This window comes from Pseudophryne corroboree, chromosome 3, assembly GCF_028390025.1.
Source record: "Pseudophryne corroboree isolate aPseCor3 chromosome 3, aPseCor3.hap2, whole genome shotgun sequence".
Taxonomy (NCBI): domain Eukaryota; kingdom Metazoa; phylum Chordata; class Amphibia; order Anura; family Myobatrachidae; genus Pseudophryne; species Pseudophryne corroboree.
The window spans coordinates 462,034,216-462,059,851 of NC_086446.1; the positions used below are offsets into that span (position 1 = coordinate 462,034,216).

Sequence of the window (25,636 nt, forward strand, 5' to 3'; positions counted from 1 at the left end):
CAGGATTGCCTTATAAGGTATCCCTTAATCAGACCCACAGCAGCACTTCTGTTAGAGATGCAATCAGATACATTGCACAGCACAGTTAAAACAGATACAGTATGACATTGATAATTTGACACATTCAGTTAAGTGTCCTATTGACTCTGCCATTGCTTTTGTTAGGAGCACTGTAACATTGGGCCAACTACAATGAACGGTTATTGAGTTTATGCATAGGAAGCACAGTGCCCAATTAATCCTCCACAGTGCAGACGGGATTATGGACAGGCGATAGGAATAGGCATCGTGATGTATCCTTAGTGATGCATAACTGGCAGCTTAAAGACTACTGTATGCTTCCCAGTACGTTTTCCTCCTACTAATCACATTACTGTCTACAAAACCTCTACTAACTACTCCATTGTCAGCCAGACAGTAACTAATTGCATGTTGTTCTTTTACGCTGTCAGAAGAATACTCAGAATAGCGCAGGATTACAAATGAACTACGTTAATCATCCGGGAGAATAGTGTCATTCCCCACAAGTTGTTAAAGTAGATAAGAATTTGGAAATCAATTCAAGTGTTACTGTTAAGAATTCCCAGAGGATAACAGTTGAGGTAGACACAGAAGAATAGAATCTGGCTATATAACTGGGATTGATTTCCACCTCACTGATACCAGAACAATATCTTCATTCTACGTGCACCAACGAGGTAGTAAGAGTACTCAGACTAAATTAGCAGATTGTTAGGGGAACCCCTTCCCTTAAGGTACTTGCAACAGTAAATATATCGGTAATGTAATTGATGTTGTCATATGTTATATTGTTTTCAAAATTATAGAAAGTAAGTTGTCACACTAACCCTTCAATTTCATTTATTCGCTTCGCTACTGAGTGAAGAAAAGAACAAGTGTGAGCTGTTCCAGTAAAATAAAATTATTTTATTCTTATTTATGACACCGATAGTGTGAATTTCATTGCAATAAGTTTAATCGATTGTAGATGTGATTTCTTGCTTGAGAGCTGTGAGGAGAAAAGAAAAACAGTGAAAGTTATCGGATTTATCTGCAATAAGACTCCGATATTACCTATCCATCACACTAAGATATTTTGACATCTGCCTGCTTTATTTTTACACTGCAATTTAGATTTCAGTTTGAACACACCCCACCCAAATCTAACTCTCTCTGCACGTTATATCTGCCCCACCTGCAGTGCACATGGTTTTGCCCAACTGCTAACAAATTTGTTGCTGCAATCAACTCTGAATTACCCCATAGTCCCCAAACACCGCTCGTATTGCCTGGCCGACAACTTCAGCATCAGTTTCCCAATGTCCCTGCCGGAGTGCCTTTCCCTGGATGTGATTTCGAATACATTACTCCCTGAACTGACTCATCTACATTCCTCCCAGAGTACAGTCGCAGGTTGGAAAATTGATTGGGCAGTACAGCTGACAAATCAATATGCAGGTGTCTTAAAGCAAGCTGATGGAGGTCATAATCCTCCTGTGCAATAGAAGGGTTGTCTACTCTCCTATTCATCTGTAGGCTTCTTTATATCAGTAATCTTTTTAAATAGGTCTTTCTACAACCAATTAAATACTCACAGTATATACCTAAAAATTATCTCAATGTTAAATTCTAAGCATGCTTTGGTAATGGCATGCAGCAGCACAAAGGTGTTCTGGTGAAGATGGACTAGATAAACATTGGGCACCATTTTTACCAAGGCTGTAAATCCAATTGGTGAATGTAGTCTGTGACTTCAATCTGGTGCACTTTATTCGGCAAAGCTTACATTACATTTTCTACTCCTTCCTATAATTGTACCTTTCTACCACTGAATAGTCTTTTCTTTTTTTTTTTTTTGCTTTATTCTATCAGCAAGAGAATTATGCTTTCAGCGTGAAGTATGTGGAAAATGTAAACAAGGAAGAGTCTCTGCTCTTTCCATAATTAGATTGAAACTGATTTAGGACCTCAGAACCCACAGAAAGATAACACAATACATTTAAGCCAATAACATTTATGTCTATCCACATGTGTGGAGGCCTAGACAGATTGTAGTATCTTTGCATCAGTTTTCAAAACATCTATTTCTGGCCCAGACGGTAACGTATTGTAAAAAAAGCACAATAATAATTTACAAATTGCCAGTAAAAGTACTCAAACAGTTCTACTATACTGAGAGGCTAGTTTAACAGCAGCACTACATGGTCGAGTCACATTATGGCCACCTCCTACATTTGACGTCGGCAGCGCGTAGCCCATGAAGTACGTCACGTGTCGTGCGCTGGCTTGGTGGGTGTATAAGATGTGCGATAGGCCATCTGCACACATATCACTTATTGCCGTCTGTTCGGTTCCTGGTGCTCAGAACAAGGGAGATGTTGCGTAGTGAGTCCTGAGCACCAGAACGTGACGCTGAAACAAGGTGTGGTGTGGAAATAGCCCCTAGCACCCTACCTCCGTTGTTTTACCTGTGTGGTCAGTTCACGCCTGCATGACTATGGTTTCTTGGGCCCATGGCAGCCGCGTTTGAAGGGCGGATTAGGTCTGCCCAACTCCGATGCCCCCGCAGGTCTTAAAGGGAGACAAAGCGTGAACTGAGACAGGGTAATAACAAGGGGACCTCTAACTGAAACAACCAAAGCCAGGGGCTACTGACTAGCCTAAAACTAAATGTATGTGCGGCTTGCCGCCAAAGGAAAAGAACAACCAAAGGAAATGCTGTCCACACGCCGACACAATACTTTTGTGTACCGGCGGTGACAGCATAAGCAGAACCCTCTGCAAAACACCAGTAACTAAATATAACAAAGGAATACAGCGGCCTAGGCCGACGGACGCGGCAAAGCCGCTACTCACAGAACCGGTACAAATACTGGCAAACGGACAGGAACCCCCAATGCTGCCGACACAGACTCTCAGAACTGGAGGACAGGCAGAATCCCAAACGACAGACCGGTGGACACCAAGAAGCCAGAAACTCGACCAGGCACAGGCAAAGCCACAGGACTTCTGGACAGGAATGCTTCACGGCAGGACACGGAATCAGACAATGGAATCGACACAGGAACCGACACCGGAAGCAGCTAGACAGACACTGCTAGACAGGAGCTCAGGCACTAGCAGGGACTAGCTCAGAACTCAAGAACTCTGGAACCCAGGAAATATCACCAGCGTCTGTGAATTGCACTGAGCCAGCATATAACAGAGAGGCCTAATTAATTATGTCGTGCAGCTGCCCTGTTGCATGACTCCAAACTGACAAGATGCAATTAGCAGACAGGTGAGGACAACCACATGGAAACAGGCTGCAATTACACAGACTCACCACTGACAGAAAACAATAATCTTCTAAACCAGAGCAAAAGGAAATCCTGGCCTGCAAGAAAACTAAAAACATAAAATAGGAATGAACCACTACCTGTGGTTCATAACACCGTCATGGGTAAAAGGGGCGATTTATCAGATGAAAAAAGGGATGATTAGCGGCTTTCGAGCCAAGGGTGGCAGTATTTCTGAAACAGCACAATCCGTGAACTGTTGGCGTGCTGCTTTGGTGAAGGTGTATCGTGACTGGACAAATGGCACCATTACAAATAACCTACATGGAAACTACAGAGCACCACGTGCCATTGATGTGAGAAGTGAACGACGGCTACGAAGGTGCGTGAGGGACGACTGACACTACAGTGGAGAAGCTCACCGTCAAAATGAACCTGGAGGCTTCCAGACGTGTGTCTAAAAGGACAGTACAGCAAACCCTGCTGCATATGGGGCTCTGAAGTTGTTACTCTATTAGCTGGTGCAGGGGCGTTTTAAGAGAGGAGGAGGCCCGTGTGCAGCCTTCTGCTTCAGGGGCCCCCTCCTCTCTGACTGATGCACAGCATTTAATACTTACCTCTCCGGAGTCCCCCGGCAGTGCCATCCTTCTCCGCAGCGGCAATAGAGTCTGAGAACAAACTCTATTGCACATGCGCAAACCTCCGGGAACATGGCGCGGCAGCCATTTTCCAGAAGATTTTGCTAATGCGCATGCGCAAGACTCCGGAAAAATGGCTGCCGTGCCATCTTTCCGGAGTTTTCAGCAGGCAAAATAGTTTGTTCCCCCTAGTGCTCAAACTCTATTGCACTGCCGAAAAAGGGATGGCTTCGACGGGGGACTTCTGAGAGGTAAGTATTAAGCAAAAGGGTGCAGTGTGTGCGGGGTGGGCCCCCCTGGACCTGGGGGCCCGTGTGCCTAGCACACACTGCACCCATTATAGAAACGCCAATGAGCTGGTGGTCATAATAATGTGACTCGACCATGTATGTTCCACTTGATCATAAACTGAGAAATATTAGTGTCATTTGTATTCTATCAAATATATATTAGTTTCCTCTGCATATCGACAATCCACATCCTTATATTTGCATTAAAGGTAATTCAAGATCTAGCATAGTAGGCAGCCTTTTCTTGTGAAACGTATTTGGATCTCAGGTAGATTTGGACACATTTGAGCTTATAAAAATCAAAGGACAATTTTCCTTATTGCCAGGATCCAAAATGGAAACCGCAATCAAGGAATGCTTATCCGACGCAAAAAATGGCATATATCCAAGTTGGATAATCCAACTGCAAATGAGGCCTCTATTAGCTTTCCTATTAATTAGATAACACCTATTTGCACATCTCATCTAGCACAAAAAATGACATTTAAATATCTTCAATTTGAAACTTAGAGAGAAAAACATCATAGTAAGGACATTGACCTCAGAAACAATTTGACACCTGACCTTATAGTATTAAGAAACTGTAAATCAGTATAAACATTAACCACTTCACCACAAGCTTCTATATATCAGTGACATAGTAGTTCAGTCAATGACTCAAAATAATAAACTTTTTATTTTAGAGTGTTCTTCCAAAGTGCCCTTTGTACTCTTCCCTGGCTTATGGTGTGTACACATGGTGAGATCTTTGCTATGCCCGATTTTCACTTGCGATTTCCCTTGAACTCCCTGGAGCCCAGAAAGCACAGATTTTGACTAACTTTTCTTGAGATATGGACTATGGCCCTCATTCCGAGTTGTTCGCTCGTTCTTTTTCATCGCATCGCAGTGAAAATCCGCTTAGTACGCATGCGCAATGTTCGCACTGCGACTGCGCCAAGTAACTTTACTATGAAGAAAGTATTTTTACTCACGGCTTTTTCTTCGCTCCGGCGATCGTAATGTGATTGACAGGAAATGGGTGTTACTGGGCGGAAACACGGCGTTTCAGGGGCGTGTGGCTGAAAACGCTACCGTTTCCGGAAAAAACGCAGGAGTGGCCGGGGAAACGGTGGGAGTGCCTGGGCGAACGCTGGGTGTGTTTGTGACGTCAACCAGGAACGACAAGCACTGAACTGATCGCACAGGCAGAGTAAGTCTGGAGCTACTCTGAAACTGCTAAGTAGTTAGTAATCGCAATATTGCGAATACATCGGTCGCAATTTTAAGAAGCTAAGATTCACTCCCAGTAGGCGGCGGCTTAGCGTGTGTAACTCTGCTAAATTCGCCTTGCGACCGATCAACTCGGAATGAGGGCCTATGTGTGCTTACGATTTTGGCTTATGTGAGATGTCATTGATGAACTAGATAGTACACCGATCTAGCAAGGATTGACTTGCCTGCACAGTCTATCTTTTCTTGAGATGCCGACCTGGCGGGACCGCGCATCGGCATCGAATTGGGATTGCAAGGTGACTTTCACCTTGCGATCTGCACTAACTTTTCTTGCGATTTTGACTATATAGTCAAAATCGAAAGAAAATATCTCACCGTGTGTACTAGGGAGGCCAATCCCGGGATCGGGATCGGCGGGATCCCGGGATTTGGGCCCAAAAATGCCGGGATTTGAATCCCGAGATTCACGGGATTACACTGCGCATGTGCGGGAGGGAGTGTGTGTAAGTAATACTACTTACAATTAGGCGGGTGGCAGCCTTAGACGAACGCTGAACGCGGCGGCACTTCAAATGTGGCGCCGGCCGCCAGCCAATCAGAGCTGGCGGACCGGCAGCCAATCAGGGAATCTGACGCGGCAGCCAATCAGGAGCGACTGCTGCGGCCGCTTCCCTGATTGGCTGCTGGTCCGCCAGCTCTGGTTGGCTGGCGGCCGGCGCTTCATTTGAAATGCCGCCGCGTTCAGTGTGTCCATGGCTGGCGCCCACCTAATAGTAAGTGGTACTTACACCCACCCTCCCTCGCCGCTTCCAGCCCTCCCCGCTACCTACTGTACACCCTCCGCACCGCTACCTACACCCTCCCGCCCAGCTACCTACACCCTCCCTTCCCCACCGCTACCTACACCCTCCCGCACCGCTACCTACCCTCCAGCGCTGCTCCCTACACCCTTCTTCACTGATCCCTACTGCAATCCCGGGATCCCGGGATTGATCGTTTTTCAATCCCGAATCCCGGGATTGAAAAAACGGCCCGGGATTGGCCTCCCTAGTGTGTACACACCCTTAGAGCAAGATGTATTTATTTGTTTTATAGTTGAGTAAGGTTATTTATATATGGGGACACAAAAGCACACAATGGGGTAAATTTACTAAGGTGGGAGGTTTTTTTTTTCCTGCTCATAGCAACCAGTCAGATTCTACTTAACATCTAAATAGCTGCTTCTAGACGATAATCAATATAATCTGATTGGTTGCTATGGGCAACATCACCAGTTCTATAAAAAAACCTCCCACCTTAGTAAATTTACACCAATGTGTTACAGCACTTTGCAGAATTAATAAGTGGTTTTAACTAAAATCATAAACTAGCAAGGTTTCCTTTATTCTAATGCCTTACTTGTCTGTAAGTGTAAACGTGGTATGTATGGAATGCAATGAGGTATCACGAAAATCATTTTATTTTATCAGCACCCTGGAAAAGTGGAATGACAAAGAAGATAGAGAGTTGATTTGTAGATTTGACCTAGTTATTTTAGTAATGTACTAAATGGAAAAAACACCTAATTAATTTGAAATACTGAAACATAGTGTTTATACAATAATAAAATACTCAGTCCTTTGGAATTTTCATGTTACTTTCTTAGGGTGTGTACACATGGTGAGATCCTTGCTATGCCCGATTTTCACTTGCGATTTCCCTTGAACTCCCCGCAGCCCAGCACCACCGATTTTGACTAACTTTTCTTGAGATTTGGACTATGTGTGTGCATACGATTTTGGCTTATGTGAGATTTTGGCTTATGTGAGATGTCATTGACATATGAAATGAACTAGATAGTACACCGATCTAGCAAGGATTGACTTACCTGATTTTCTTGCGATGCCGACCTGGCGGCACCGCGCATCGGGATCGAATTGGGATCGCAAGGTGACTTTCACCTTACGATCTGCCCTAACTTTTCTTGCGATTTTGACTATATAGTCAAAATCGAAAGAAAATATCTCACCGTGTGTACACACCCTTACTTCCTGGAATCATGTACAGTATATATTGCCCAATTCTTTCCACTGATCAAAAAGCAACACTACGGGGGACATTAGGCATGGGATGCGGTCAAGATTCCGCCGGACGGGATCCCGGCAGTCGGAATACCGACACCGGGATCCTGACCACCACAATCCCGACATATTCTCCCTCTGTGGGTGTCCACGACACCCATAGAGGGAGAATAATATAGGATTTTAACACCTACCGGTAAATCCTTTTCTCTTAGTCCGTAGAGGATGCTGGGGACACCAAAAGAACCATGGGGTATAGACGGGATCCGCAGGAGACATGGACACTTTAAGACTTTCAAAAGGGGTGTGCACTGGCTCCTCCCTCTATGCCCCTCCTCCAGACTCCAGTTATAGGAACTGTGCCCAGGGAGATGGACATATTTCGAGGAAAGGATTTATTGTTAAACTAAGGTGATATTCATACCAGCACACACCACAAGCACGCCGTACAACGTGATATTCAACAGAACACAAGCCAACGGCATGAACAATTTCAGCAACAGGCTGACTATAAACAGAACACAACAGGTGTGTAACCATAACTAATGACTGCAGATACAGTACGCACTGGGACGGGCACCCAGCATCCTCTACGGACTAAGAGAAAAGGATTAACCGGTAGGTATTAAAATCCTATTTTCTTATATGTCCTAGAGGATGCTGGGGACACAAAAGGACCATGGGGTTATACCAAAGCTCTAGAACGGGCGGGAGAGTGCGGATGACTCTGCAGCACTGATTGACCAAACTTGAGGTCTTTATCGACCAGGGTATCAAACTTGTAAAACTTCGCAAAAGTATTTGAACCCGACCAAGTAGCCGCTCGGCAAAGCTGTAATGCCGAGGCCCCTCGGGCAGCCGCCCAGGACGAGCCCACCTTTCTAGTAGAATGGGCCTTCACCGATTTCGGCAACAGTAATCTGGTCGTGGAATGAGCATTCTGAATCGCGTTACAAATCCAGCGTGCAATGGTCTGTTTGGAAGCAGGACACCCAATCTTGTTGGGAGCATACAGGACAAACAGAGCTTCGGTTTTCCTAACCCGAGCCGTTCTGGCAACATAAATTTTCAGAGCTCTGACCACATACAAAGATTTTGACTCAACTAAAGCGTAAGTAGCCACTAGCACCACAATAGGCTGGTTCATGTGGAAAGATGAAACCACTTTTGGCAGAAAATGCTGCTGAGTCCTCAATTCTGCTCTATCTTCATGAAAGATTAAATAAGGGCTCTTGTGAGACAAGGCCGCTAACTCAGACACCCGCCTTGTGGATGCCAAAGCCAACAGGATGACCACTTTCCAAGAGAGAAACTTCAACTCCACCGTCTGTAAAGATTCAAACCAATACGATTGAAGGGACTGCAACAACACTTAAGATCCCATGGTGCCACAGGGAGCACAAATGGAGGTTGGATGTGCAACACACCCTTCACGCAAGTTTGAACTTCTGGAAGGGAGGCCAATTGTTTTTGAAAGAAAACCGATAAGGCTGAAATCTGCACCTTAATTGAGCCCAACTTTAGGCCCGCCTCCACACCTGCTTGTAGAAAATGGAGAAAACGTCCTAGCTGAAACTCTTCCGCAGGCGCCTTCTTGGATTCACACCAAGACACATAATTCCTCCAAATGCGATGGGAATGTTTAGACGTTACTCCCTTCCTGGCCTGAAGAAGTGTGGGAATGACTTCACTGGGAATACACTTTCGGGCTAGGATCTGGCGTTCAACCACCATGCCATCAAACGTAGCCGCGGTAAGTCTTGGTATACGCACGGCTCTTGCTGTAACAGGTCCTTGCGTAGAGGAAGAGGCCAGGGATCTCCTATGAGTAATTCCTGAAGATCTGGATACCAAGCCCTCCTTGGCCAGTCCGGAACAATGAGGATTGCTTGAACCTTTGTTCTTCTTATGATCTTTAGAACTTTTGGAATGAGAGGCAGTGGAGGGAATACATACACGGACGGAAACACCCATGGTGTCACTAGTGCATCCACTGCTACTGCTTGAGGGTCCCTGGACCTGGAAAAATATCTCTGAAGTTTCTTGTTGAGGCGCAACGCCATCATGTCTATGTGAGGAATACCCCAATGACTTGTCACTTCTGTGAAGACCTCTTGATGGAGGCTCCATTCACCTGGATGGAGATCGTGTCTGCTGAGGAAGTCTGCTTCCCAGTTGTCCACTCCGGGAATGAAGATTGCGGACAGCGCGCTTGTATGCTTCTCCGCCCAGCGGAGAACCTTTGTGACTTCTGCCATTGCCGCTCTTTTTGTTCTGCCCTGACGGTTTATGTATGCTACCGCTGTCACATTGTCCAGATTGCGAAGAAGATGTTCCGCCTGCACAAGGCCGTTGTAAATGGCCCTTAACTCCAGAACGTTTATGTGGAGACAAGTTTCCTGGCTTGACCATCTTCCTTGGAAGTTTTCCTCTTGCGTGACTGCACCCCATCCTCGGAGACTTGCATCCGTGGTTACTAGGATCCAGTCCTGGATCCCGAACCTGCGCCCCTCCAGGAGGTGAGACCTGTGTAGCCACCACAGGAGTGATATTCTGGTCTTGGAAGACAGGATTATCTTTCGGTGCATGTGCAGGTGGGATCCGGACCATTTGTCCAACAGGTCCCACTGAAACACTCTGGCATGGAATCTGCCAAACTGAATGGCCTTGTAGGTCGCCACCATCTTCCCCAGCAACCGAGTGCACTGATGGATTGACACTTTTGGTGGTTTCAGAATTTGTTTGACCAGGCTCTGAATTTCCTGAGCCTTTTCCACCGGAAGAAAAACTCTGTAGTTCTGTGTCCAGTATCATCCCTAAAAATGACAACCTCGTCGCCGGAATCAACTGTGATTTTGGCAAGTTCAGGAGCCAACCGTGTTGTTGAAGAACTGTCAGGGACAGGGCAACATTTTTAACAACTGGTTCCTGGATCTCGCCTTTATCAGGAGATCGTCCAAGTACGGGATAATTGTGATTCCTTGCTTGTGAAGTAGAACCATCATTTCTGCCATTACTTTGGTGAAAATCCTCGGAGCCGTGGACAGGCCAGGCTGGAGATCACCGCTCGGAGAGACTCCATCTTGAATTTGAATTTTTTTAGGTAGAAATTGAGGGATTTCAGGTTTAGGATTGGCCTGACCGAGCCATCCGGCTTCGGGACCACAAATAGACTTGAATAAAAGCCTTCTCCCTGTTGTGACTGGGGAACCCTGATGATAACCTGATTTTGACACAACTTTTGTATGGCGTCGCAAATTACCTCCCTGTCCGGAAGAGAAACTGGCAATGCCGATTTGAAAAATCAGTGAGGGGGAACGCCTTGAAACTCCAGTTTGTACCCTTGGGATATTATTTGTAAAACCCATGGGTCCAGGTCCTAATGAATCCAGAACTGACTGAAGAGTTTGAGATGTGCCCCCACCGGTGCGGACTCCCGCAGCGGAGCCCCAGCGTCATGTGCTGGATTTGGCAGAAGTCGGGGAGGACTTCTGCTCCTGGGAACACGCCTCAGTTAGTGATCTTTTACCCTTTCCCCTTCCTCTAGCAGCAAGGAAGGAAGAACCTCGTCCTTTCTTGTATTTATTGGGCCGAAAGGACTGCATTTGATAGTGGTGTGTCTTCTTTTGTTGCGAAGGCACATAAGGTAAAAATGATGACTTACCTGCGGTAGCCGTAGATACCAAATCAGCAAGGCCATCAGCAAACAAGACACCACCTTTGTACGGCAGGGATTCCATATTTTTCTTAGGGAGTCAGCATCAGCATTCCACTGATGAATCCACAATGCTCGTCTAGCTGAGACTGCTATGACATTGGCCTTTGATCCCAAAAGGCCAATATCCCTCGCCGCTTCCTTTAAGTAAGCCGCAGCGTCCTTGATATACTTTTCAATAGCACTACTCACCCACGCAGAAGCAATGACCGGTCTGAGTAGTGTACCTGTGGTCGTATAAATGGATTTTAACGTAGTTTCCTGCTTATGATTCGCAGGGTCTTTAAGGGCTGCCGTGCCAGGTGACGGAAGAGCCACCTTTTTAGAAAACCGCGATAGGGCCTTGTCCACAATGGGGGTGACTCCCACTTTTCCCTATCCCCAGAGGGAAACGGATAAGCCAACGGAATCCTTTTGGGAATCTGAAATTTTCTGTCAGGACTTTCCCAGACTTTATCAAATAAAGTATTCAGTTCATGAGAGGGAGGAAACGTTATCTCAGGTTTCTTCTCCTTATACATACAGAGCCTTTTATCTGGAACAGCAGGATCCTCAGTGATATGCAATACCTCTTTAATAGCCACAATCATGTACTGAATGCTCTTTGCCAATTTTGGATCTAATCTGGAATCACTATAGTCGACACTGAAATCAGTGTCCGTGTCGGTATCAGTGTCAGCCAACTGGGTAAACGTACGTTTCTATGACCCCGAGGGGACCTGAACTTGTAATAATAAGATTTTACTCACCGGTAAATCTATTTCTCGTAGTCCGTAGTGGATACTGGGGACTCCGTAAGGACCATGGGGAATAGCGGCTCCGCAGGAGACTGGGCATAGCTAAGAAAGATTTAGGACTACCAGGTGTGCACTGGCTCCTCCGACTATGACCCTCCTCCAGATCTCAGTTAGGATACTGTGCCCGGAAGAGCTGACACAATAAGGAAGGATTTTGAATCCCGGGTAAGACTCATACCAGCCACACCAATCACACCGTATAACTCGTGATATGATACCCAGTTAACAGTATGAACATAACAGAGCCTCTCAACAGATGGCTCAACAATAACCCTTTAGTTAGGCAATAACTATATACAAGTATTGCAGACAGTCCGCACTTGGGACGGGCGCCCAGCATCCACTACGGACTACGAGAAATAGATTTACCGGTGAGTAAAATCTTATTTTCTCTGACGTCCTAGTGGATGCTGGGGACTCCGTAAGGACCATGGGGAATAGCGGCTCCACAGGAGACTGGGCACAGCTAAGAAAGATTTAGGACTACCTGGTGTGCACTGGCTCTTCCCACTATGACCCTCCTCCAGACCTCAGTTAGAATCCTGTGCCCGGCTGAGCTGGATGCACACTAGGGGCTCTCCTGAGCTCCTAGAGAGAAAGTATATTTTAGGTTTTTTATTTTACAGTGAGATCTGCTGGCAACAGACTCACTGCAGCGAGGGACTAAGGGGAGAAGAAGCGAACCTACCTAACTGGTGGTAGCTTGGGCTTCTTAGGCTACTGGACACCATTAGCTCCAGAGGGATCGACCGCATGGAACCGGCCATTGATGTTCAGTCCCAGAGCCGCGCCGCCGGCCCCCTTACAGAGCCAGAAGCAAGAAGAGTCCGGAAAATCGGCGGCAGAAGACATCAGTCTTCACCAAGGTAGCGCACAGCACTGCAGCTGTGCGCCATTGCTCCTCATACACACTTCACACTCCGGTCACTGAGGGTGCAGGGCGCTGGGGGGTTGCGCCCTGAGCAGCAATAAAAACACCTTGGCTGGCAAATATATCACAATATATAGCCCCAGAGGCTATATATGTGATAAATACCCCTGCCAGAATCCATAAAAAAGCGGGAGAAAAGTCCGCGAAAAAGGAGCGGAGCTATCTCCCTCAGCACACTGGCGCCATTTTCTCTTCACAGTGCAGCTGGAAGACAGCTCCCCAGGCTCTCCCCTGTAGTTTTCAGGCTCAAAGGGTTAAAAAGAGAGGGGGGGCACTAAATTTAGGCGCAATATTGTATATACAAGCAGCTATTGGGGGAAAATCACTCAGTTATAGTGTTAATCCCTGCATTATATAGCGCTCTGGTGTGTGCTGGCATACTCTCTCTCTGTCTCCCCAAAGGACTTTGTGGGGTCCTGTCCTCAGTCAGAGCATTCCCTGTGTGTGTGCTGTGTGTCGGTACGGCTGTGTCGACATGTGGGATGAGGAAGGTTACGTGGAGGTGGAGCAGATTATCTTAGACATATCTTCCACAGATTTCTTCCATGCCTGGGTCTAAGGCTCAGACTTGTCTAATCTCTTACTAATACGAGCTACATTAGCATTCAAAGCATTCAACACATTTACCCAATCAGGAGTCGGCGATGCCGACATGATCACCCCCACCGCCTTTTGCGTCTCTAATACAGCCTCCTCCTGTGAAGAGCACTCAGCCTCAGACATGCCAACACGTGTAATAAATACCCAAAGACACACTGGGCTTATAGGGGACAGACCCACAGAACAGAAAAGCCTGTCAGAGAGACACAGAGGGAATTTGCCAGCTCACACCCCAGTGCCAAATCAATGGGTCTGCAGCGATTACTAAAATGCCCCAGACCTGTAGCGCTTTTTATATTATATTAATGCACCAAACAACCTGCCTCCCCCCCCCCCCCCCGGTTTTGCACCCTGATACTTGTTCAGCAGTGTCAGGAAGGACCAGCGCCTCTGCAGCCAGCGGAGATGAAATGGCGCCGAGTGAGCCGTGGTGACAAAGCTCCGCCCCCTTAATGGCGCGCTTCCGTCCCGCTCTTTGTACTACTGATTATACTGGTGGGGGTTAGGACAGTGCCTTTGCACTAATGTCCTCTCTTGCCAGTTTATGCTGAGAATTTTAAGCTGCCCAGGGCGCCCCGCACCCAGTAGTGCTGTGTGTGTGAGCGGGAGCTTGGCGCGCAGCGTCCGCTCGCTGCGCGGTACCTCAGGGAAATGCCGTCACTGAAGTCTTCTTTCTTCTTCTACTCACCTGTCTTCTAAGTTCTGGCTCTGTAAGGGGGGTGACGGCCGGCTGTGGGAGCAAGCATCTGAGCGTACCCAGCGATCAAACCCTCAGGAGCTAATGGTGTCCTGTAGCCAGAAGCAGAGCCATTAAACTCACTAGAAGTTGGTCATACTTCTCTCCCCTCAGTCCCACGAAGCAGGGAGGTTGTTGCCAGCAGCCTCCCTGAACATAAAAAACCTAACAAAAAGTATTTTCAGAGAAATTCAGTAGAGCTCCCCTGTAGTGCGTCCAGTCTCACTGTGCACAATTCTAAAACTGGAGTCTGGAGGAGGGGCATAGAGGGAGGAGCCAGTGCACACCCCTTTTGAAAGTTTTAAAGTGCCCATGTCTACTGCGGATTCCGTCTATACCCCATGGTTCTTTTGGTGTCCCCAGCATCCTCTAGGACGTATGAGAAATTAGTGTGCCAAGCGTAGCGAGGCACCGTGCCCGCAGCGTGGCGAGCCCGCAAGGGGCTGCGTTGCGCTCGCCCCCCATGTGGGGATTGTGCCGGTGGGGATCCCGGTGTCGGTATTTCGACCACCGGGATCTCGTACTGATCCCCTAGGCATATGAAAACACCTTTTAATTGGAATTCTTATGAAAACGCCTGAAGGGCTTCCAAAAATGCTTCTGCCAAGCATTGAAACAAGTGGGGAGAGGAAAGGTTAACACGGAACTATGTATTTTCATGTATAATTACAGTCTTTTGCATTGGTTGTAAGAATGATCGCACAGATCTGTTTTAATTATATAATGTTTAGAAAATAAAATGTGAAAAACGCAGCAGTGAATAATTTTTACAGCAACACTAGGTACAATAGCTATACAAAATATAAGGGAAGAAAAACTCTTGGCATACAGTAAGAAATGTAATATGTTATCATATAATCCGAGCGATAGACAATGCAGAACCCTATATGTCTCCGCGGCTTACCTCTACTGCTGCCCAGCAAACACTTGTTCGGGATCCTGGCTGTCGTGATTCACGTGCTGGGCTTGTGAGCCTAGTCGGTATGCCTGCGCGGCATGAGCAGTGTCGAGATTTTGGTGTCGATATTTCGACTGTGGAGGTTACGATCGGATACCCCATATATACAATCTGTATACAATGTAGCTTGAAGCATTTACATTGTGACCACAACTTGCAGAATGTATCAGAAGTTGTGAGACAGTCAACCTCAGATACATTACAGACCTACCATATATCATCCAGAGCCCCACTTCTTATGCCCAGCATATGTGCACATTCTCCTCTTTATCTAGAAGGCATCTGTATCTACATTTGCAAATTTGCCCCAACAGTTATGTCTAATGGCTGCATATTGTAGCAATAAGAAATTAATCAGACTAATGTACAGTATCAAAAATGCATATAGAGGCACAGGCTCAGATAGGAGCCCATCCCCTGTGATCTCTCTCCCTCCGAAAGTGCAGAAATGTAGTTTGAAAGTTTGTGAACCCTTCTGAATTTTCTATATTTCTTCTTAAATTTGGTCTAAAACTACCTCCGATTTTCACACAAGCCCTAAAACTAGATAAAGAGAACCAAATCAAACAAATGAGGCAAAAAAAATTAGATGTGCTCCTTTTTTATGGAGGAAAATGATCCAATATCACATATCTGAGAGTGTCAAAAGTATGTGAACCTTTAGGTTTAGCAGATATTTTGAAGGTGAAATAAGAGTCAGGGATTTTCAATTTATGGGATGACAATCAGGTGTGAGTGGACCTTTTTTTTTTAGAAGAACAGGGGTCTATCAAAGTCCGATGTTCACAACACCTTTGTGGAAGTGTATCGTGCCACGAACAAATGAGATTTCTGAGGACCTCAGAAGAAGAGTTGTTAATGTTTATCAGGCTGGAAAAGGTTACAAAATCATCTCTAAAGAGTTTGCACGCCACCCATTAAGTTGGACAGATTGTGTACAATGGAGGAAATTCCAGACCATTATTACCCTCCCCAGGACTGGTCAACCAACAAAGATCACACCAAGAGCAAGGCGTCTAATGGGCACTTAACTATATAGTCCAAATCGTAAGGAAAGTTAGTGCAAATTGCACTGTGTGTACACAGTTTGTGATGCCGATGCGCGGTCCTGCGGGATCGGCATCACAAGCAAAAATAGACTGTGCAGGCAAGTCAATTTTGACTATCTTGTGTAAAAGATAGTCAAAATGGTCATTTAGCCAAAATCGGTATCGCAAGCACAGTCATCTTTGCTTGCGATACCGACCACAGTCCATGTTGCATAGTGAGAATCGGACATAGCCCAAATCTCATCGTGTGTATGGACCTTAATAGTTCGCAAGGTCATAAAGGGTACCCAAAGGTGACCTCTAATCAACTAAAGGCCTTTCTCACACTAGCTAATGTTAATGAGTTCACCATCAGGAGGACACTTAACAATGGTGTGCATGGCAGGATTGCCACGAGAAAGCTGCTGCTCTCCAAAAAACCCATTGCTGTCTATCTGCAGTTTGCGAAAGATCACCTGGACAAGCCAGAAGGCTATTGAAACAATGTTTTGTGGACAGATCAGACCAAAATAGAGCTTTTTGAAACACGGTGATGGTGGTGGCATCATGGTTTGGGCCTATTTTGCTGAATCTGGCCGAGGACAACTTGCCATCATTGATAGGACAATGAATTCTGAATGATAGCAGAATATCCTAAAGGAAAATGTTAGGACATCTGACCATGAGCTGCATCTCAAGAGAACGTGGGTCATGCAGCAAGTCTAAAGTGACGGAAGATCAGGAGGCATTATTCACTTTTATTTATCGCGCTGATCGCACCCTGCAGTGCCGAGTTTGGCAGCGTAAAATGGCTACACCAGACTTAATACAAAATACCGTACATTGGCAGTTTCTAGGAACACTACAATTCTGTATATTTGGACACTTACATGTATGGAACTGTACCGGACTTTTAACCATATTCCAGCAGTTTTGGCCAGGCGTCTGTAGAAGGAGGGTTTGCGGGGTCATCTTCTCGTATGTAGATGCCTGTTTTAATCTAATTTCCGGTATGAGTACATTCTTTTGTCTGAACCATTTATTGTAATGCTGAATGCAATTGTTTTACTATTGAGCACAAATCCATCTATCCACCTAATTTTATATTTGTGTTCATATCTGTTTTTAAATAAAAATTCATAAAAATAATGCACCATTATACTGTAGGTTTGGGTTCAGTATGATTTGCCGTTGGGCGGGATGCCGGCTGTCAGTATACCGAAAGCGGCATCCCACCCTCATTTGCACCTTACCCAAACCCTGCCTAACCCTAACCCTCCCCGCTTGGTGCCTAACCCTAACCCCCCTTCTCCTGCCTAAAACTAACCTCCCCCAACCCCCTGCGCAGCAGGACACCAACGCGTCCCGCTGTTAGGACGATCGGGATGCCGGCTGTTGGTAATGTGACGCACGGCATCCTGAGTGGCGTTGGTATCTAGACGCCGGCATTGAGTCCTACGTCTGGAACCTGGAGTCGGTATATCGACCACCGGGATCCTGTCTGTTGGGAAGCTAAGTGCTTCCCGTAGGTTTACCTTTTTCATGCACAACGCTAATATTGTGATGTGGAAGTATATGATCCAAGAGGGTCCTTCTTCATGGATACCAATCAAAGATACAAAATATATAATGGGGTTTTCATCCCTGAAAATTGTCTATTTTTATTTTTTGTTACTAATCATACAGTATTCTATAATTATTCTTCCACTGAGAAAGTCTAACACTAATGCAAGGTTTTTTTATGTATTCCATATTCCCCATATAAGCATCTATATCATCCACTTGAAACAGCAATTCTAATTATGGAAATGTTTTATTTTTATTTTATTTTTTACTCATGTAGGTTAGCACCTAGGATAAAATGCAGTCACTCTTGGAAGCGGTCATACTGAGTACCCACCCGAAGTCCATTACTCTTTGCTCTATTGTTGCATTATGAAACAGGCTGATTATGTTTGTACACAGCCCACGAGCTCACTAAACTCCCATATAGAGTTCATTCATTAATAACAGCCAGAACTGGTTGTGCTTCTGCTCTGAGGTTCCTTATTGACATGTAGCTGTGTCAGTGGCTATCACAATCTCAGGTGAAAGGATCAAGAGATCACATGTCCTTAAGCCAAAAATTAGACGGTGGTGTAGTTATTGATCTTGCAGCAGATATAATTGGTTATCCTGTTTGGTTTTCCTTATCCTTAGGCAACGTAAGCATAAAGGCCCAAATGTATTAAGCCTTAAAAATAGGATTTTAATACCTACAGGTAAATCTTTTTCTCTTAGTCCGTAGAGGATGCTGGGGACACTTCAAGAACCATGGGGTATAGACGGGATCCGCAGGAGACATGGGCACTTTAAGACTTTGAAAAGGGTGTGAACTGGCTCCTCCCTCTATGCCCCTCCTCCAGACTCGTTATAGGAACTGTGCCCAGGGAGACAGACATTTTGAGAAAAGGATTTATTGTTAACTAAGGTAGGACATATACCAGCTCACACCTCAAACACGCCGTACAACATGGCATTTAACAGAAAAACTCCAGTCAACGGCATGAACAACGTCAGCAACAGGCTGACCATAACGTAACACAACCCGTGTGTAAACATAACTAATAACTGCAGATAGAGTCCGCACTGGGACGGGCGCCCAGCATCCTCTACGGACTAAGAGAAAAGGATTTACCGGTAGGTATTAAAATCCTATTTTCTCATACGTCCCAGAGGATGCTGGGGATGCTTCAAGAACCATGGGGTTTATACCAAAGCTCTAGAACAGGCGGGAGAGTGCGGATGACTCTGCAGCACCGATTGACCAAACATGAGGTCCTCATCAGCCAAGGTATCAAACTTGTAAAATTTTGCAAAAGTGTTTGAACCCGACCAAGTAGCTGCTCAGCAGAGTTGTAATGCCGAGACTCCGCGGGCTGCAGCCCAGGATGAGCCCACTTTCCTGGTAGAGTGGGCCTTCACTGATTTCGGTAACGGCAATCCAGCCATGGAATGAGCATGCTGAATCATATTGCAGATCCAGCGTGCAATAGTCTGCTTTGAAGCAGGCGTTCCAATCTTGTTGGCAGCATACAGGATAAACAGAGCTTCCGTTTTCCTAAGTGGAGCCGTTCTGGTGACATAAATCTTCAAGGCCCTGACAACATCGAGAGATTTTGACTCCTCAAAGGCGTCAGTAGCCACTGGTACCACAATAGGTTGGTTTATGTGGAACAATTAAACCACCTTCAGCAGAAATTGTTGACGAGTCCTCAACTCCGCTCTATCCAGATCGAAGATTAAATAAGGACTCTTGTGAGACAAAGCCGCTAACTCAGACACCCGCCTTGCGGATGCTAAAGCCAATAGCATGACCACTTTCCAAGTGAGAAATTTCAACTCAACCTTCTGTAAAGGTTCAAACCAATGTGTTTGAAGAAAATGCAACACAATGTTAAGATCCCATGGTGCCACTGGGGGCACAAATGGAGGTTGGATGTGCAAAACTCCCTTCACGAAAGTCTGAACTTCTGGAAAGGAGGCCAATTGTTTCTGAAAGAAAACCGATAAGGCCGAAATTTGTACTTTAATCGAGCCTAACTTTAGGCCCGCATCCACACCTGCTTGCAGGAAATGGAGAAAACGCCCTAGCTGAAATTCTTCCGTAGGAGCCTTCTTGGATTCACACCAAGACGCATATTTTCTCCAAATTCGGTGATAATATTTAGACGTTATTCCTTTTCTAGCCTGAAGAAGTGTGGGAATAACTTCACTGGGAATACCCTTTCGGGCTAGGATCCGGCGTTCAACTGCCAAGCCATCAAACGTAGCCGCGGTAAGTCGTGGTACACGCACGGCCCCTGCTGTAACAGATCCTCTCGTAGAGGAAGAGGCCAGGGATCTCTTATGAGTAATTCCTGAAGATCTGGATACCAAGCCCTCCTTGGCCAGTCCGGAGCAATGAGGATCACCTGAACCTTTGTTCTTCTTATGATCTTTAGCACCTTTGGAATGAGTGGCAGCGGAGGAAACACGTACACCGACAAACACCCATGGTGTTACCAGCGCGTCCACCGCTATTGCTTGAGGGTCCCTCGGCCTGGAACAAAATCTCTGAAGTTTCTTGTTGAGGCGAGACGCCATCATGTCTATTTGAGGAATTCCCCAAAGACTTGTCACTTCTGTGAAAACCTCTTGATGAAGACCCCACTCTCCTGGATGGAGATCGTGTCTGCTGAGGAAGTCTACTTCCCAGTTGTCCACTCCTGGAATGAAGATCGCTGACAGAGCGCTTGTATGTCTTTCCGCCCAGCTGAGAACTTTTGTGGCCTCTGCCATTGGCGCTCTGCTCTTTGTTCCGCCCTGGCGGTTTATGTGCGCTACTGCTGTTATATTGTCCGATTGTATTAGGACGAGCCGGTTGCGAAGAAGACGTTCCGCTTGAAGAAGGCCGTTGTAAATGGCCCTTAACTCCAGAACGTTTATGTGTAGACAAACTTCCTGGCTTGACCATTTTCCCTGGAAGGTTTCCCCCTGTGTGACTGTCCCCCAGCCTCAGAGACTCGCATCCGTGGTTACTAGGATCCAGTCCTGGATCGCAAACCTGCATCCCTCTAGGAGGTGAGAGCTGAGCAGCCACCACAGGAGTGAGATTCTGGTCTTGGAGGATAGGATTATTTTCCGGTGTATGTGCAGATGGGATCCGGACCACTTGTCCAACAGGTCCCACTGAAACACCCTGGCATGGAATCTGCCAAATTGAATGGCCTCGTAGGCCGCCACCATCTTTCCCAGCAACCGAGTGCATCGATGAATTGATACTCTCGCTGGTTTCAAAATTTGTTTGACCAAACTCTGAATTTCCAGAGCCTTCTCTTCAGGAAAAAAACCTCTCTGTAATTCCGTGTCCAGAATCATTCCCAAAAACAACAGCCACTTCGTCGGATTCAACTGTGACTTCGGCAGGTTTAGGAGCCAACCATGTTGTTGCAGAACTGTCAGGGAGAGCGCAATGTCCTGCTCCAGCTTGTCTTTGGATCTCGCCTTTATCAGGAGATCGTCCAGGTAAGGGATAATTGTGACTCCTTGCCTGCGAAGGAGAACCATCATTTCCGCCATTACCTTGGTGAAAATCCTCGGAGCCGTGGACAGACAAAACGGCAGCTTCTGAAATTGGTAATGACAATCCTGAGCAGCAAACCGCAGGTAAGCCTGATGCGGAGGATATATGGGGATGTGTAAGTACGCATCCTTTATGTCGACCGACGCCATGAAATCCCCTTCCTCGAGACTGGAGATCACTGCTCGGAGAGATTCCATCTTGAATTTGAATTTTCTTAGGTAAAGAATGAGGGATTTTAGGTTCAGAATTGGTCTGACCGAGCCGTCCGGCTTCGGGACCACAAACAGGCTTGAATAAAAGCCTTCTCCCTGTTGTGCCGGGGGAACCCTGACAATGACTTGATTCCGACAAAACTTTTGTATTGCATCGCATACTACCTCCCTGTTCGGAAGAGAAGCTGGTAAGGCTGATTTGAAAAAACGTCGAGGGTACGCCTTGAAACTCCAGTTTATACCCCTGGGACACTATTTCTAAAATCCAGTCTAGGGTCTAGGGCCGAACGAGCCCAGAAATGACTGAAGAGCTTGAGACGTGCCCCCACCGGTGCGGAATCCCGCAGAGGAGCCCCAGCGTCATGCGGTGGATTTGGCAGAAGCCGGGGAGGACTACTGCTCCTAAGAACCTGCCACGGCTGGAGATCTTTTACCTTTTCCTCTTCCTCTATTAGCAAGGAAGGAATAACCTCGGCCTTTTTTGTTTTTATTTGGCCGAAAAAACTGCATCTGCAAGTGGTGAGCTTTCTTTTGTTGTGGAGGAACATAAGGCAAAAATTACGACTTACCCGCGGTAGCCGTAGATACCAACTCAGCGAGACCTTCACCAAACAAGACACCACCTTTATACGGTAGAGACTCCATAGCTTTCTTAGAGTCAGCATCAGCATTCCATTGATGAATCCACAATGCTCTCCTAGCTGAGAATGTCATGGCATTGGCCCTTGATCCCAAGAGGCCAATATCTCTCGCCGCTTCCTTTAGGTAGGCTGCAGCGTCCCCGATATAACCTAGCGTTAAAAGGATGGTATCCCTATCCAGGGTATCTATATCAGATAACAAGTTATCTGCCCACTTTTCGATGCACTACTCACCCACGCAGATGCAATAGCTGGTCTGAGTAGTGTACCTGTGGTGATGTAAATGGATTTTAGCGTATTTTCCTGTCTACGATCCGCAGGATCCTTAAGGGCTGCCGTGTCAGGAGACGGTAAACCACCTTTTTAGACAACCGTGACAGCGCCTTGTCCACAATGTGAGTTGACTCCCACTTCTCTCTATCCCCAGAGGGGAACGGATACGCCATTTGCATCCTTTTGGGAATCAGAAACTTTCTGTCAGAATTTTCCCACATTTTTTCAAAAAGAAAAAAATCCAAAGATGTGGGCTCTGATAAACTAAAAATTTAGCAAAAATAATTATTTAAAATTACTAGCCACCCTTCTGGCTGCCCACAATGGTGAACCTGGGTATCCACCATAAAGGGCAAAAGAAGAGAGAATGTTGTGGGCGCTCAGAAGGGATAATCGAGCAACAGCTGCTGGTTTTGTAAATATATAAATTTATTGGTAAAACATTTTTTCTAAGAATAGACACTGTAAGACTGAGAGCCTGTATATTACATCTAAACAATTAAAATAAACATAAAAGATGCATAAATAAAATAAAGGACTGTGTCCTAAATCTCTGGACTTGCTGGCAATTAAACACAAAGCCTATTAAATGTTATATTTTTTGCATGCATAAGCTGGCTGTTAGTAGCTATAATGGGTTAAAGCATATTGAGCTCAATTGCAAGTTAGAAAAAGCTGGTTAGTGCTTGATAGAGCCTGTTTATACTTCACCAATACAAGGCTGATGGAATGAGTGTTCGATGGTATAAGCTTGTAAAGATGACAGACGGACGAAATTCACGTCTGTCTGATGTCCATAACTTGCTTGATCCACTGGCTGGCTTAATGGCAGACCGCTCAGCGGCGGTTCCCCTAGGAGAGTCCTGCTGTTCTTTGGTGATGTCGTGTACAGACAACCGTCGCTATGCCAGGGAGAGGACAGGGACAGAAAGTCCAAACAGCAAGTCCAGGATGGCAGGAGACGCTGTAGTGCCACGTTCCGCGGCTACCGGGTTCGGGGCTTCCCGGCTTCCGGCTGCGTTCCACCTGCGTTCCACAGTCGTAGATAGGTCACCTGACGCGTTTCTCCGCCTCTAGAGTGGGCGGTTTCATCAGAGGTATGGCTGGGGGTATTTTCAGTCTCTACTTATACCAGCTTGTAACTCCTTATTGGTTACCAGAAAAACGGATTACTTTTAACCCTTTTTATGCACTGTAATCACAGTGAATAAGAAACCAGCAATGAAACAACATAAATTATTTCCTAATATAGAATCTTCTAGTCAATATTCATATAAATTTTTTAATTCAATAATATATATTAAAAGAAAGGCAATCTAACATACCCATATATAAGTATTTAGTATATGCCTTTAAGACCACAATGAGATATTTTTTTTTCCAAAATATTTTTATTGAGGTCAAAAAGGCATATTGAATCATAACAGGTAATGACATGTAATTCGACTGCACCTGGGGCCACATTAGCCGCCTGGAACAGTCGTGCATGAAAAGAAAGAGAAAATAGAATCCGAAACCCAAAACAGAGAACCTCATATTTTCACGTTTTACATAGAAACGTCTAGATATATGTTATATCATAGTATTGTGTAACCAAATAGCAAAATTAGTAAACATAAAATATGATGGAACAGCTAATGTGTTCCTGCTATTTAACAGATTCTTGCTTCCTACTTCAAGGAGAAGATTGATAAGATCCGAGATGAAATGGTATGCTCTTCGGCAGCCAGTGACCTGCTCCGTTCTGTACCTGAACCCTCTGGCACTCTTTCTTCATTTGATCCCACAAATGAAGATGAAGTATCATCACTCTTCTCATCCTGCTTCTCTACTACCTCTCCTCTTGATCCTTTACCCTCACAAATAAGTAAAGCTCTGTCTCTGGTGCTCATCCCTACCTTAACTAACATCTGTAATCTCTCTCTCTCTCTACTGGTATTTTTCCTTCACTCTTCAAGCATGCAGTGATTACTCCCATTTTAAAAAAACAAAATTCTGACCCTAATGCTCTCTCAAACTACCGCCCTATCTCTCAGCTCACTTGTCTCTCTAAGCTACTTGAGAGACTTGCCTACACTCGACTCACACACTTTCTTAACTCATACACTTTGTTGGACCTACTTCAGTCAGGCTTCCGTTCCCAACATTCCACAGAGACGGCACTGACTAAAGTGGTTAATGATTTGGTCACTACGAAGTCTAAAGGCCACTACTCACTACTTAATCTTCTAGATCTATCTGCTGCATTTGACACTGTAGACCACTCTCTTCTCATACAGACACTACAATCCCTAGGTCTTAAAGACACAGCCCTTTCTTGGTTCCTATCGTACCTATCTAATCGCTCCTTCAGTGTTCGCTTCTCTGAATCTACCTCCTCTTCGCTACCTCTTTCAGTTGGAGTACCGCAAGGCTCAGTCTTGGGTCCTCTGCTTTTCTCTATCTATACCTCATCTCTTGGTAAACTAATCAGCTCTTTTGGTTTTCAGTATCATCTGTACGCAGATGATACTCAAATCTACCTATCCTCTCCTGACTTGTCACTATCTGTACTGGACCGTGTCACTGAATGCCTTTCTGCCATCTCATCCTGGATGACATCTCGCCACCTCAAACTTAATATTTCAAAGACAGAGTTAATTATATTTCCACCGGCCAATAGTAGGTACCAACCTGATATCTCTATCACTGTTGAAAACTCTACTATCTACCCTACCCCACAAGCTCGCTGCCTAGGTGTCATCCTTGACTCTGATCTGTCCTTTGTTCCCCACATTCAATCTGTCTCAATATCATGTTACATGCATCTAAAAAACATATCCAAAATACGACCATACCTTACACAAGACACTGCTAAAACTCTAATCCACGCTCTCATTATCTCCCGCATTGATTATTGCAATAGTCTCCTAACTGGTCTTCCCAAAACAAGACTCTCACCACTACAATCCATTCTGAATGCAGCGGCGAGGCTTATCTTCCTCGCTAGACGTTCATCGTCTGCAGATCCACTCTGTCAGTCCCTCCATTGGTTACCTGTACTCTACCGCATTCAATATAAAATACTTTTACTCACACACAAGGCCATTAACCAAACTACACCAATGTACATCACTTCGCTTATCACAAAATATCTCCCAACCCGACCTCTGCGCTCTTC

At 45.6% G+C, this 25,636-nt stretch overlaps 1 protein-coding gene across 1 annotated transcript in view; it reads right to left on the bottom strand.

Moving 5' to 3' along the window:
• Window positions 1-906: 906 nt before the first annotated feature.
• Window positions 907-25,636, bottom strand: part of RAB37 (RAB37, member RAS oncogene family) — a 286,286-nt gene continuing 261,556 nt past the window's right edge. The window contains exon 10 of the mRNA XM_063960687.1: window positions 907-1,009. Coding sequence (XP_063816757.1) covers window positions 961-1,009 — 49 coding nt within the window. The 3' untranslated portion in view covers window positions 907-960. The remainder of the gene's footprint in view (window positions 1,010-25,636) is intronic.